Source organism: Microtus pennsylvanicus, chromosome 4, assembly GCF_037038515.1.
Source record: "Microtus pennsylvanicus isolate mMicPen1 chromosome 4, mMicPen1.hap1, whole genome shotgun sequence".
NCBI classification, from domain to species: Eukaryota; Metazoa; Chordata; class Mammalia; order Rodentia; family Cricetidae; genus Microtus; species Microtus pennsylvanicus.
In genome coordinates, this window is record NC_134582.1 from 113,500,252 (window position 1) to 113,515,841 (window position 15,590).

The 15,590-nt window shown below is 37.9% G+C and overlaps 1 protein-coding gene across 6 annotated transcripts in view; it reads right to left on the reverse strand.

Moving 5' to 3' along the window:
* The window catches only part of Lyst (lysosomal trafficking regulator), a 152,838-nt gene that overhangs the window by 72,936 nt on the left and 64,312 nt on the right, over positions 1-15,590 (reverse strand). For all 6 annotated transcript variants that reach the window (XM_075970201.1, XM_075970200.1, XM_075970199.1 and 3 more), the window contains 6 exons: positions 14,924-15,169; positions 12,460-12,633; positions 9,187-9,336; positions 8,171-8,308; positions 4,348-4,546; positions 1,923-2,054 (listed from right to left, as the gene is read on the reverse strand). In XM_075970201.1, coding sequence (XP_075826316.1) covers positions 1,923-2,054; positions 4,348-4,546; positions 8,171-8,308; positions 9,187-9,336; positions 12,460-12,633; positions 14,924-15,169 — 1,039 coding nt within the window. The remainder of the gene's footprint in view (positions 1-1,922; positions 2,055-4,347; positions 4,547-8,170; positions 8,309-9,186; positions 9,337-12,459; positions 12,634-14,923; positions 15,170-15,590) is intronic.

A 15,590-nucleotide genomic window follows, 5' to 3' on the forward strand; every position in this document is an offset into this window, starting at 1 on the left:
GAGTTTTTCAAGTCAACAGCTACAGGCTAAGACACCGAAGATAGCATCAAGGAAACTGCTGCAGTTTCTGGCTAACGGGAACTAGGCTGCACAAATACAGTAGAAGTACAGGGAATTGGGGCAATGTCACAGGAGACAGAGACGGGAGGCTGTTAGAGCAGTTCAAAAGGATGACTGCCTCCTCTTATAGCTACCAGAAACTCCCAGAGGATGCTGTTTCTATGATGTGGGAGTCCCCTCTGTATACTATGAATATGATTGGTGAATAAAGAAACTGCCTTGGCCTGTTGATTGGGCAGGGTAGAGCAAGGTAGAAAAAACTAAATGGAATGCTGGGAGAAAGAAGGCAGAGTGAGAGAGAAGCCTGCTGGAGCCAGGAGAAACTTTACCCAGTAAGCCACAGCGTGGCAATACACAGATTACAAGAAATGGGTTAAATTAAGATGTAAGAGTTAGCCAATAAGAAGCTAGTGCTAATGGGAAAAGCAGTGATTTAATTAATACAGTTTCTTTGTGGTTATTTCGGGAGTCTGGGCAGACAGGAAAACAAATAAGTGGCCTCCTACAACATTTCTAGATGAAGGGCTAAAGCTGCTGTAAAAATTCTGTTCAAAAGACCTAGAAAAAACAAGTGTACAACTGCATCTGAAATTAAGAGTAATGTATGCAACTGAAAATCGACGTCCCAGACAGAATGGTGTAGAGCACTAGAGTTCTAGAAGTGCTTGGAAGCCGTCATAATCAGGTCATATTGAAGAGAGATACTAACGGTGTTGGAGAACAACCCACACTGGGTGCCATTTTTAGGAGATCAGCCTTGACAAAAATAACTCTTGCCAAGGTAGGGGCATGGAGATTAGAAAAATTGTAAAGAGGATGAATAAAACAATAAAACAGAAAACATGAGACAGTACCGAGAGGAAGTTCCAGTGAATACTGAAATCGACTGTGTTTAATTTTTCATATGCTTTTATACCCCAATACAAAAGGGGGAAGAAGGCAACAAAAGACTTCTTTAACATGATACAAAGGACAATGTGAACAGTTAATTGCTTCAACGCTTTGAGACATCAAGTGATTAGCATTCTGTTGTTTAGGCTGTGTCCTGAAAGCAGTGACTCCCCAGGTAACCTAGTATTACAAAAGAAGGTATGCTTCAAAAGTATGCTTGCATATCCTGATCATCTGTCAGGGTGCGGTGGGTCTATCTGTATGGGCCATCTTAATGTCAAAAGAACCAAGTAACCACATCCTGAATCAGGATATATAGTTTCAATTGTTGTCATCAATCTTGAGTAACCTCCAAATTCTCTGACCATCAGAAAAGGTGGAAATAGGTGCACATTTTTGGGCCTCCACATAACAGAGGGGACAGTGAACCTAACAAGTGAGCTAGCTATCTGGCAAAGAGAGAACAAGACCATCAATATATTTGAGAAAAATTGGAAAGCAAATCAGAAGCTTAATGAAATACAAATGATTATGGTAAGAGCACATATAATGCAATGGTAAGACAACATGAACCTCATCTGTTTTGGGGTCCTCCAGAGACCTGCACTAGGTATGTTGTTAGACTGAGTGTAAAGTACTGATACCAGAGGTTGGAAAAGGTTTTTTTTTTAAATTTTATTTTGCCTAAATCTCACCCCAACCCCTGCAACTCCTTCTAGATCCCTTCTCCCATATTCCCCATTCACTCCCATGTCGTGTGTGTGTGTGTGTGTGTGTGTGTGTGTGTGTGTGTTTACACAAAATGTACTAAGTCCAATCAGTTTTGCCAAATAAAACTAAATTCATTAAACATACTTTGGCTGGATATTGGGTTATAGCATATACTGCTACAACATGCACATACTGACTGTTCTTGAATAGTCATAACTGAGGTAAAAAATAATCTACAGTTTAATCTTTGCTATTATTACCTTCAGACGGTGATGCAGTAAAGGCAGATGGGCTTATTACCAGAAATCCAGGGCTGGGAAAAGATTGCCCTCCACTGCTAGAATGCCGCAGGTACATGATTGACTGTACTTTCTCTTGAAAGATCTTGCCATCTGGAATTGGTTTTGAGACAGGAAAATTTAAAATAGGATAAAATAAAAATAACCTCTAAACATAAGTCATTAAATGTGAGTTTTGTCAAAAAAAGTCCAAATAAAAACAAATAAGGCCTGATTCATGCCGTCAAATGTAGTTTGTAAAGATTCATTCTACAATTTCTCACTATGGATTCTGTGGCTGTTGACTACATAGTCTACATTAACTTCTATATTCTCTGAACTCCAAGTGTATTAACAATTACTTCTGAGGTTTCACATTTTACCATTACCCTTTCATGTATAATTGTGATCTCTCCAAATAGACTGTTTACTTATTCCGTAAATAAGGGCTGTATCGTATGCCTATATATTTGACTTATTTTTATTTGAATTTATGTGTATGTATGTGTGCCTGCCACATGTTTATCTGGTGCTTCCAAATTTCAGAAGAAGGTATCAGATCCCCTGGAGCTAGTGTTATAGGCAGTAGTGGGTTCTAGAAACTGAACTTAGGTCGTCTGGAAGAGCAGCAAGTCTTCTTAGCCACTAAGCCATCTCTCCAACCCTTGTCTTTTATTTTTATGAATCTCCTTCGGTGTATGATATGAATCCTAAGTAATACTCTCAGTTTAATCATCCTTTTTAGCTTCAGACTTTGAAATTTTCCACCCTGGCTTTTTAAATGCACCATAAACACACAACTACCTTATCTTTCTGCTCTTATTCACATCTTTTGTTTGTTCTCTGGGTACTATGGAGAATTTCCCACTCATCCCCTGTGGAGAGTTGGAATTACCTGTACACCTGTTATCCTTCACCCATGTCAAGTCAGTCACTAAATTCTCTCAATCCATTCAATCATCTCCCCACTGGATTAGTATTATAGCTTTCTAAGTCATAATTGGTAAATGTCTTATCTATCCTAAGATCTTCAGAGTACCAGAATTCTGACAAATACCAGCATGACTTAACACACCATAGAGGTTTCCTGTTGCTTTAATACCTTAGATAAAGCTCAAGCTTCTTGTTTTTAAGAACCTCGATGTCTACCAGGCCTCTCTAATTGTGTCTCCCAGTTAGGACTACTATTGTTGTAATGAAACACCATGACCAAAGCAACTTGGGGAGGAAAGGGTTTATCTAGCTTATATTTCCATACTGCTGTTCATTACCGAAGGAAGTCAGGACCGGAACTCAAGCAGGACAGGAACCTGGAAGCAGAAGCTAATGCAGAGACGATGGAGGCGTGCTGCTTACTGTCTTGTCGTATGTAGATTGCTCAGCCTGCTTTCTTATAGAACCCAGGGCCACCAACCCAGGGATGGTACCACCCACAATGGGCTGAGCCCTCCCCCATCAATCACGAATTTAAGAAAATGACCCAAAAGCCTAAAGCAGGATCTTCTGCTAAATCACCCTGCTGCTGGCTACGGTGGGATCTTATGGAAACATTTTCTCAATTGAGGTTCCTTCCTCTCTGATGACTCTAATTCATGTCAGTTGACATAAAACCAACCAGCATAATTTGTCTCTTACTTTTAGCAACACCAGTCTCTAGGTTCCTTGTCAGTCTTGCCTAGAATGCCATTCCTCCTTCCTCATTTCTATTAGACTCTAAACAAAAACCAAACACCTTCTCCTTCAGGAATATCCCCCAGTCCCCCTAGTCCCTGCTCTAACAAACAAAAACCACATACATCCACATAAACAGTGGCTTCCAGATCTCTGTGCTGTCCACAAGCCTAGCATAACTCTAAGTTCACTTCTTTACCCCTCTACCAGACGTAAGCCTCTTAAGAAAGAAAACATTTTACTAATCTTTGAATATCCTGATTCTAGAATCTTGTGCAGTACTTTTCTCACTAACTGTGCTAACCTAACATAAAGTGATGTTTTATGAATTCATTTAAAGTCGTATTAATGAGCATTCATTTTATTTATTACATTTCTTTAAATGATTTTTGTACAACCAGACTTCCACTTTTGATTTACTACCTAGCTCTCTCATAGTTTTACCCTCACTTACTTTCTTATGAAACTTTATCTCTGTAGTTTTAAAGAAGCTGGCTAGGTTACCTACTATTAATTGTTCTTTTCTGAAAACATGCCTCTTCCCTCTTCTTGGTATTCAAACTCCCTGGAGGCAGAAACCAATTTGGTTTATCCTGTAACTCACTGTTTTCTATCCCCAAGATACAATTAGGGTCATTTCCAGCACAGAGAAACCATTCAGTGAATATCAAAATAAATGTGGGTCAGCAGGAAAAAGAGAACGGAAACAGTCAGACCCAACAAAGACCATACTCACCTATGTGCAAAGAGAAGTAAAAGTTTGTGGGGTTGTGACAAACGTAAGTATTAGTAGGAGGGTGTACAGCTAACAGGAAATTGAAAATAATTGTCAATAATTCCAAATCTGGAGGAGATCCAAGGACTTCAGCAATGATTTTCACAAACGATCTACAAACCTCTCGGGGCATGGATGTAAGCTGTCCTTCTCTGTGTTCCTGAAAAAAATAAAAGTCAAACACTTTTTTATACTTAGAAAATTGTCAAATACTATTTTTTATTTAAGCAAGATGGTCTTTTAAAAATCACTATAATTGTCATCATTATTAGTGTAGGGGGAGTGGTGCACATGTAGAGGTGAGAAACAACTTTGTGGATAATTCTCTCCTTCTATCTTTACGTGGGTTCTGGGGATCAAATTCAGGTCACCAGGCCTACATGGCCAGCACCCTACCCACTGAATCATCTCACTAATACTGTTTTTAAGATAGAATTTCATTGGTTTACTACTCTAGTATGACCATAGTTACTATTAAATTGAGGCACTACTTCTCAATTCAAGTAATCTTGCCATTAAGAATTCATTAAAAGTGATGGCAATTTAATTCTAGCCCTCTTAATTTAATTAAGAGAGTCAAGTTACACTGGCGAACTCACCAGCATGGACTCTAAAGCTAAAGTGTCCAAGTGTGCAATGTGGCCCTACACTTACATTAACATTGCCATGATGTCTTTGTCCATATGACTAAGGTAATGCTAGTAAATAAGATCATTTTAAGAATTAAATAATAGAATCTCTTAGAACATTGCCTCAGACACTAAGCTGTAAGCAGGGTAACCTTCTTGTAATTCAAAAAGCTGGAAGAAGAGCTTTAGATTTCAGGATTTTGGATTGGGGGATATCTAGATAGACTTTATAGATGAGTCATCTATAATCCCCAAAAAAGAAATGTTACAAATGGAATTTTTCATGCATAAAGCTTACTTCTTTTAATACCAGCATTACTCTTAGTACTATGACTCCACTACGGTTATTAGATATGGAAGAACCTCTTGCAATAGAACAAACTAGTTACAGTCCTATACCGTGCGCCAACTTTCTCACAAATATTTATAGTGGTTTTATCTTTCACTTACAGAATATAGGTTTAAAGTGGCTATTTGACTAGCCTGAACCACTCAAAGAAACAAAGACTTGGTTCAACTATAACATAAACTCAGGCCCCCAGCATCTTTGTTCTGTACCATTGACTGCATAGATTATAGAACAGAGGCTGACATAACTTGTTTCTGTCTTTAACTCCATCTTCCCAGAGGCTGGTAATTAACCTCCTGGTTAAGGGTACAGAATATAAAACTGCCTTGTCTCTGTCTCCCTATGTCCAAATACAATACAAAGTTATCCCTCCATTCCATTTATCCTGATGTACTGCTGAATCAAAATACTAAAAAGGGAGTTGTTTAATTCTGAGATAATTTAGTCATCCAACTAGCTCAGATTCAAGAACCAAATCTGTTAAGGTTTCTCAACTGTCCAATGAAAACAAGAAGTTATACCTCCTCACTTCCAACTCAGCGCATTTCTGCTACAGTCATCTGTCTGTCTTTTAATCCACGCCTCTTTCACCTTCCCAGCCCTCCTGCTTGCATCATCAGTGAGCTTTCTCCATCACGTGTCCCCTTGTGCTATCTCTTTGTCCCTTGCTCACCTCAGCTTCCACTCTCCTGACCTTCCAGGTTCTTCTCTTTGGTTACTCTTTCTTTAGCTCCTATCTCCTGTCTTTACCTCAGAGAATGACTACTTCCCAAGGCAAAAAAATCTCAGCCTTCATTATATCCTAGCTAGGCTGCTTACCTGGGAGTGCTACCCTGTCAACCCTGTCATGGGTTCACAGCCACTGCCACCGAGTGCACTGCTCAAAGCCCAGATATAGGGTATGTATGAAAAATAAAACTTGGTCACTTTTTTTTTTTTTTGGTTTTTTGAAGCAGGGTTTCTCTGTCGCTTTGGAGCCTGTCCTGGAACTAGCTCTGTAGACCAGGCTGGCCTTGAACTCACAGAGATCTGCCTGCCTCTGCCTCCAGTGCTGGGACTAAAGACGTGCGCCACCACCACCTGGCTTGGTCACTTTTTTGATACTACCATTCTAAGTTTCACAGTTTTTAGTGTTTTCATATGTGTGTGTGTAATAATATAACATAATATATAGACTCCTGACAACTCTATTAAAACAGAATTAGCCTTAGAAGTGATATCTTTTTAATCTCCTTCATACTTGCTACTTTATACTCTTGATACTTTATCACCTTAGTTCAGGGCCTGTACCCAATACTCAGGAACTAATGTAATTGCCTCATATTCATTGTACTGAAAATTCATTACTCCTTCCAAAATGTCACAAAAGCACTGAGATATTGTAAATGCAAAGATCAAGTTCATTTCTTTACATACTTTACACAAGATTCATGTTTAATAAAATGTGGTAAATAGACTTTCTGAATGAAGGGTGAAAAAAAAAAGACCTTTCAGAAAAAGAAATTACTACCTGAGTTTTAAAAGCATTTGGAGAAGAATTATGGGAGAGAAAATAAATTGAAAAGGTTGACTATCACATGGTCATACAAAGTTACTGTAAATTGGCAATAAATTTTAAAATAGATAAACAAATTTAGAGGAAAATAGAAGCATAAATGATACATAAAATATTCAGCAAGCTAAGAAACCAAAGTGTTATATTTTCGAAGAGAATAACCTGATGTATAACAGGAGCCAAGAAAGGTACATATGATGCTTTTCAAAGTAAGTATTCATTTAGTGCCTATGTGTGCCTGATACAGAAGTCAGAGTATGGTCAACAGCAGCAACAACAAAAATTCCATGTCTGATTTTCAGAAGATTTTAGAAAGGAAATAAACTGCAATATCATGAACAACATAAAATACCATATATGTATAGTGGGAACAAATATATAAAGCAGAAGGGGCCAATTAAGATGAAAAAAAATCAGGGCAGGCTTCTTTCCAGGAGCAAGAACAGGATCAACAACATCCAGCACACACAAAGAAATCATGTGCCAAAGGAAGAACCTCTCATTTGTGGCTAGATGGGGGGGGGGGAGAATACCAGGGGTTTAGTGGCCTAAGAGGCTGGCATGTCATCAGATCACACATGTCAGCGTATCTGAATTTTAACCCAACTATACTGTGAAGGCGTCAGGCTATAAAAGCAAAAGCACTAGTCTCCTGAAGTAATAATAAAAATCCCATAGATCCCACCTTATCTGGGCTTATCTCACTTGACAAGACCAATGGATGTTTCAAACATTAAAAACAAAAACAAAACCTTGGGAAATAGCTCAATATACCAACCAAGAAGAGAAAAGGACATTTGTAAAGGCAGATCACAGCACAGATATAGAAACATAAGCTAGTGTCACCTTTAACATAATATTTTGGATATATTACCATGTTGCTAGTTAACATATAAAAATTTGATAAATACAATAAATTGTATCTATTAAAAGTGTACATACATATGTGTGAGTTGATATTTAAAGGCTATATAATGAGTTAGGGATCACTAAATGTTGATGTTCAGGAACCACAAAATTATTATATTCCAACACAAAGAAACATAGAAATTTAGTAGTTGTTCTTTTGTAGTTTGAGTTAGACAAGATGATCAGGAAGCAAGAGCTGAAAGAAAACAGGCTTGCAGAGTAGTAAGACAAAAGACAGAAAAAATCCCCATTGGCAGGCCTGTGACATCTTGATGTGCACAGCAGTGGGTTAGTAAACAGAAGCAACTGCAGGAGATATCTCGGCAGATACATGAAAAGTACCTGTAAAACCTGACAAGTCAGTAGGAAGTGATGAACTACGTGGGCGTTCAGCAACTGCTTAATATTAAACTGCTGCTGCTGGTGCTCTGCCCGGATGAGGACTTCCAGAGCTGCTAGCAGAGTCTCCCACACACCTTGCTGAGAAAATAAACATGCACCAATTAGCACAGTTATGGAAAACATGCCGAGGGCCTCTTAGAAGATCCGAAACATAACTACTTAACACTGTGCATACTCTATATTAAAGATTAAATGTGTTGGGGTTGGGGCATGCACGTCTTAAAATTTATTCCTTTTAGATTATCATTACCTCAGGCAGTTTGAAACTCCACACAGTGAACAAGCCTCCAGATTTATATTTATAATTAACATTATAATTTATATATTTATAAGTTTATAAATGTATACATTTATAATTACATTGAAGCAGCAAAACCATTCTCTTCTCCAAAATAGTGATTGTTTTTTAAATATTTTTGTTAATTCTTTAATAATTTCATACATTCAATGTATTTTGATCTTATTCACACTCCTCCCTCAATTCCTTTCAGACACACCTCACCCCTCCTTCCAACTTCATGCGCTTTAAAAATCTGAGAGGTCCAGGACACCATAGCATACACTCACACTGAAGTATTCCTCAACCTTAGAAGAACAAGAATTCTGTATGAATTCTGAGGGCATTATACTAATCTAACCTCAAAAAAACAAATACAAATAAAAACAAATTAATGATTCCATTTATATGAGGTACTTAAGAGTAGTTAGTATCAAAGACCCACAAATACCGTGGCAGTTGTGAGCACGAAGGGGGAGAGGCAAAGAGGTTTGAGGGGTATAGTTTTGTTTTTATAATATAAAAAAACTATGAGGATAAATACTGGTGATGGCTGTACAACATTTGCATACAAGTAATGCTTCTGAACAACAAACTTAAAATAACTGGGATAAGCAAACTGAATGCTATATGTACTTTACCACAATACACAGATGAAATAAAAGTACACATCACATGCCTCTGCCTTGTTCCATATCTTCCAGTCGAGCAACAGTTCCTGCAACAGCTTAACATCTTGGATTATAGCATGAGACTCGACATCCAGTTTGAACTCTCCGTGCTCACTGATGTGGATAACTTCTTCACCACAGCAGCCTTCAAGAAGGGCCTATATAAAATTAGCATTGATGTCATATACAGTAATAACTGGATAACCAAATAACTCACTAGAAATATCAGCAGTCATAGCATCAAACTTAAAGGAAAACGAGTAAAGAATTAAACATTTCTCCAAATATCTATTTTATAAAACAATTCAACTTGGTGACAAATCATGAATTTTCAAACAGTTATGATTATCTGATTTTCAACACAGGGTAAACCACCTACAACTCATTTTTAGTCTTCCTTTTCTTGCAGTAGTAGGGATGGGCCCTGGGATTTGTACATTACAGACAAGCACTCTATCATGGAGCTAAACCCCAGCCCTTGATTTATTCTTGTTGCTCTGAATTCAAGTTCCAGTGTAAATTTACATATTTTAGACTGCTTAATCCTCCCGATAACCTCATGAGATACAAATGATATAAATGATTGAGGAAGCTAAGGCTCACATAGGTAGTAAATTTCACCATTGGATTTTAAGGATTTTTAATTTTTTTTTATTTAGTGTGTTCTATGTATGTGGGGGGGCGGGAGGGGGTGCCTGAGTGCAACTGCCTTAGAGACCACAAGAGGGCAAGCTTATTAACAGGAGGAAAATTTATACCTGTACTACAAATCTGTTCAAAAGTCCAGGGCTCAGGAGTTTATAGGGCATAGGGGGAAGATACAATTGTTGTTATGTTAAATGGTCATGTTATCAAACTGTCTTCTAAGTACTTATGTTTATATCCAAAGATTTCCTTTGCTTTCAATCTTTATAACTAGTCAAAGTGATAAGAACAAATGAATATGACTGTTCAGCCCTGAGTAGGATATCTCTATCCACCTCCCTGCTTCCAAGAATCAGGGAGCATCAAAGAATGTAAGAGCTGGAGAATGGGGGAGGAGCACTGGAAGTGCTATCTTCTGGAAATGACAAGGCTTTGACACATAGAAACTCACAGCAGGCTGCACAAAATCAAGCCATTCAAAAGTCCAGCATGGATAAGGTAGGGGCTCAAGAGCCACCACCGCCACCAGCACCACCACCTAGTTGAGGAGCTTTTGGCAATTGATGGCTGCTGAGGAAAGAATGTGATTTTCTTCAGGGTGTGTGTGTGTTGGTAAGTTGCCCAGCCTTCAGTAGATGACCTCACACCCATGTGCATACAGGTAGTACTAATTGGATCCACTAGGTTAGAGGTTTTTTTAAAGAGCAAAAGATGAGAGGCCATACTTGTCAGAAACCAAGGTAAGCTGCTTGCAGACCTTTTCCCCTCTCTTGTTACCCCAGACCCAGTTCCCCAGTTTCACCTCTAGAGCTACAGCCCCCACCCCCAACATACATCTCCTGTGGATTCCCATAGACCACCCCTTCTAACTTCCCTTCCTCCAATTCATTACAGCATTCCAGCCTCCAATACCAGCAGGTATTCCTCATGAACACACTAGTTGAATGGGCCAGGAAAACAGGAAGCACACAGCTATCAAACTCTCAGAAAATCCAGAGAGGAACAGAAATCAAGGAACAACACCCAACAAAGAAAAAACAAGAAATCAGCACCATCCCCAAACCCAGATGCCAAGACACCAGTGTGAAAACATAACCAACAACAGCCAGGACAATATATCTCAGCAGATGGGAAGAGATGCAGAGCCCCACAGTCAGACAGAGTCTAAATTGGAGGTCTTCATCATCAAATCCCTCTTCTCAGAGGTCAGGGAATTCAAAGGAAGAGTAAGCTGAAAGAGTTTAAGAGCCAGAGAAAATGGAGAAACCCAAAGAACAAGGCTCTCTGAATCTGGCTTATTTGATTCTAAGCAAGGTGCATATGAGTGCTCACAGAGCTCAGTGAAGCAGTAAGCACAGATGCTTACAAGGGTGTGCACCAGGTCCTCTGTGTGTGTGTGTGTGTGTGTGTGTGTGTGTGTGTGTGTGTGTGTGTGTGTGTGTATTATACTTTTAGTTTAGTATTTTTATGGGACTTTTGACTGTGAGAACAAGAGGATCTCAGACTCTGTGTCTGCTCTTGGGAGTCTTCCTACTGTTGGGTTGCCATGTCCAACTATGATATGATAGTTTTTGTTTCATCTCATTACATTTTATTTTGTCATGTTTGGTTGTCATCTTAGAAATGTTCTTTTCTTATGAGACAGAAAGGGAGAATCTGGAAGGGAGGGGAGATGGGAAAGAACTAGGAGGAGTAGAGAGAGGGGACTATAATCAGGATATATTATATGAGAAAAGAGTCTATTTTCAATAAAAGAAAATATGAAGAAGGAGAAGAAAAGAGTAAGAGGATATGAAGTTGGGAGAAGGTCTTATTGGGAAGGGGCCCAGGAGAGTTGGAGGTAAGAAGTGGGGAGAAGATAAGATCAAAATACATTATGTACATGCATGAAATTTTCAAATAACAAATAAAATACTATATGACAAAAACTAAACGCCAGAGCTGGAAAAATGGCTCAATTGATAAAGCATTTGCCTCACAAGCATGAGTACTTGACTTCAACAACTCTTGTGAGAGTTAGAGCCATGCCCACCGGGAGCAGCACTAAGGCAGGGCAGAGACCAGGGGATTTAGCCAAGCTGAACTGATGAACTTCAGATTCATTGTGAGAGTCCTGCCTCAAAAAATAAAGGCAGAGAGCTAGAGAAAGACACCTGACATTAACCTCTGCCCTCCGTGAACATGCACACGCACCTGTTTGTGCGTTCATGTATGTGCACACACTAACAAGTACATACATATCAAGTACATACATATCATAAGCCCTCAAACACGACAAATAACAACAACAAACCCTAACATGGCCTGAATGCAGTAGTGCATCTCTGGAGAAATGGACCCGTGGGAGTGAGATTAACAACTACATTAGCCCACAGAACACAGGGGTAGGCTTGGAGTACACTTGTGGTCTATTTAGAGCTCAACTTCTTATAGTTTATTTTCCTTTCCAAAAGTCTTTAGAAAAAAAGAAAAATATAAGTAATCTGGAAAGAATCAGAAGAGTACCTTGGTTTCAGTACATAAATATTAGTGACTTTCCTTCATTTACTAGCAACATAAAATGCTTATGGGAGATTTTGACGAACGGTGAGTGTCACTGTATAAAAACAGCAAGAACAAATTTTGTGAGGTCATACCTTCAAAACGTGAAAGCCAACAATACATTTCTGCTTGACCAACACTTGATGAATCATAGAAAGTCCATTGCAGTTTTCCAGCTCATGTGCTCTCTGCTGGCTATACTTAATTAAAGATAATATAACCCGCAGTGCTAATGCTTGAGTTTCTTCACAGCCACTGAGTTCAACAACCTGAAAACAAAAAGTCGATGCTTTTCTCTTGATCTGTTAATAGTAAAAATTTAATGTGTGTGATTATCTATAATAATGTCAAGCTATTTTTAATGCTTACACTATAACTAAGAATTGTAAATAAGTAAAACTGAAAAAATCATAAATCTCATTCTTTTTCATCTCTCAAAATACTAAAATGAACAAAGGTAACACTGACATAAAGATCAGTTGCATCTTATACTTAGTAATCTGAAGCAGGATCACAGAACTTGAGTTTCCATGGTCAATCATGAAACAGGCTAAAAATGATTGCTAGGGGGAGGGCCATAAAGAAGCAAAGGATGCAATGTACCCATGAGAGCTCTTGTCTAACATAAAGCCAAGGGAAAAAATAAAAGCCACATATTGTGCCTAGCACTACAGTTCAATTAATGTCTCTGATACCTCAGACGTTTAAGAACCAGGCATGAGAAACCATGTCTCAAAAATAAAAACAAAAACAAAAAAGCCCAGTGCTGGTGGTGCACACCTTTAATCCCAGCCCTTGGGAGGCAGAGGCAGGCAGATCTCTTTGAGTTCAACGCCAGCCTGGTCTACAGAGTGAGTTCCAGGACAGCCAGAGCTACATGAAGAAAATCTGTCTCAAAAAACAAAACAAAACAGAATCCAAAACAAACAAACATACAAAAAAGAACCAGGCATGACTATCATGATAAAAGTAAAAAAACAGGACTTAGATTTCAACTGCATATATATTAGGATCTTACACAGTACCCACTTCTGATTCCCCTGCTGGCTTAAGGAAGGTTATCCTGAGAAGCTACCCTGAAGAGAAAGCCAAACTCTGCCTAGAAAACAGGGATAAGGGGGAATGAGCACAGGGCACATCTAGAAGGGCACAGGCCTACACTGGAATGCATAAAGAAGGTACATGTTCCTGTTAGGCAGAAAATTAGGCTGAAAGAAAGGCTGCGCATGTAAGACTTTCACAGAAAATACATTTTATCTTTATAGGAAGCAGAAGGATACTGGACACAATTTCTAAATTTTAAATGTGAAAAACTCTAAAAGTCTACTAGCAAGATCATAAATGTATGTAAATATAAATTAAATCTTTTTTAGGATCCAATTATATTTACCATCTGGATAAAACAAGAAAAACCAAGGACACACACATTTTGAAATTATAATGTAAAAAGAGATCACAAAATATTGATTAGGGGTTAAATGAAAGTTTTACTTTTGAAATATTAATGGAAAATCTATTCAACTAGATACTAGATAGGAGAAAAGCAGTGTGAGCAAGGCAAGTCAAGGATACACACTAAGGTAGGTAAGACTAGCAAGATTTAAAAACCAAACAAACTCTAACAACAACAAATGCTGATATATGTTACTGCAGATCAAGTGGCCCTATTAAAGGAATCAAGCTAGATATGCACATGCTGAGAAAATCCGATGATGTTTTAGAAGTTACACTTAGGGATAAAATGACATTCTAAGGATAAAGGAAGATCAAAGTTGCTTTAATTAAACAGGAACACAAATGTGAGGAAGTAGAAATTATGTTATAAAAATGAGGTTATTTGTGCCCACATTGTGCTTTCCAGCAATTCTAAAAATAGAAAGAATGAAATTATGAACTGCTCATTATCAGGAAAAATATTCTTCCTGCCTATAAGTAGCTAAAGAGAAAAGATAAATAAATGGTTTATTCTAAAATGGAATCAAAGTTTTTCTCTTTATCTTTTTCATCTTGAAAAAGAAGAAAACATGCTTTGGGGCTACAAAGATGGCTCAACAGTTCAAAGACCTTCCTGCTTTTCCAGAGGACCTGAGTTTGGTTCCTAGCACCCATATCAGGTGACTCACGACTGCATGTACCTACAGCTCCTGGGACTCCAATGCTCTTCTCTGGCCTCTATTAGCATCTACACATATGTGTCAATACACATACATAAACACATACACATAGTGAAAAATCATTTTTACAAAAAAACCTTTCACATTATTAGAATAGCATATATGTTTTTTTCCAAAGACAATTTTAAATCACATATATTTAACATTTACTTGTTCCAACTATAATTGTAGATAATAAAAAACTTCTAAAATCTTTATGAATTAAAATGAATCATTACTCATTCTTGGCAGAAATCATGCTATCATCAGTAACATGTGATTAATTTTTTGTCTTAAAGTTTTACATAGTGGAGTACAGCTGTTTTGATATTCTACAAGAAGCCCTTCAATTTATCAATAAAAGAGAGGGGCTTCTTTCTGAGAAAGCTATAATTAAGATTCTTACCCTAGCAAAGAGAAAAACAAATACACCAGCCCCACCAATCTCATGCAGAATGCCCTGGATAGTTTTACATTCCGTAGGCTGCAGGCTTTTGAGTTGAGAAGGTTCTAGCAAGATGCTCTGGGCTTCCTTTGAGCTGAAGGGTCTCTGGGAGAGCTGAGTTTTCACTTGACCCTTGAGTCGGATCACGGGCTCATAGATGGTGTACTGAGCAGGACAGTAAGCTGTATAAACAACTGAAAGACTTTCCTAAAACACAAACATTTTCCTTTAGTGACAAAACAAATTTTAATATGTAAGCTATCAACTAGTAAATAAGTATTTCAACATAAAAAGATGCTTAACTAATTTTAATTGTTAAAAAGAGAGTTACCATACTAAACAAAGATGGACAGGGAAGCTTAGCTTCTTCCTACAACAGAAATGACAAGCTAATCAAGCTGTGACCAATAACATGAAGTATAGCTAAGGATTTTAGCTTTGATACATTCAGAATAAATATGAGATTAAAATATAAAACACGAATTACAACTAAATCTTCTCATTATTCAGAGAATGTTTTATTAGTTCTATAATCAAACTCACATAGATAAGACCTTACATATTTAATACAGGAGAACTAAGTCTTCTGTTACATTCGGCTTACTTTTAGCTCTTAGAAACGTGAGAA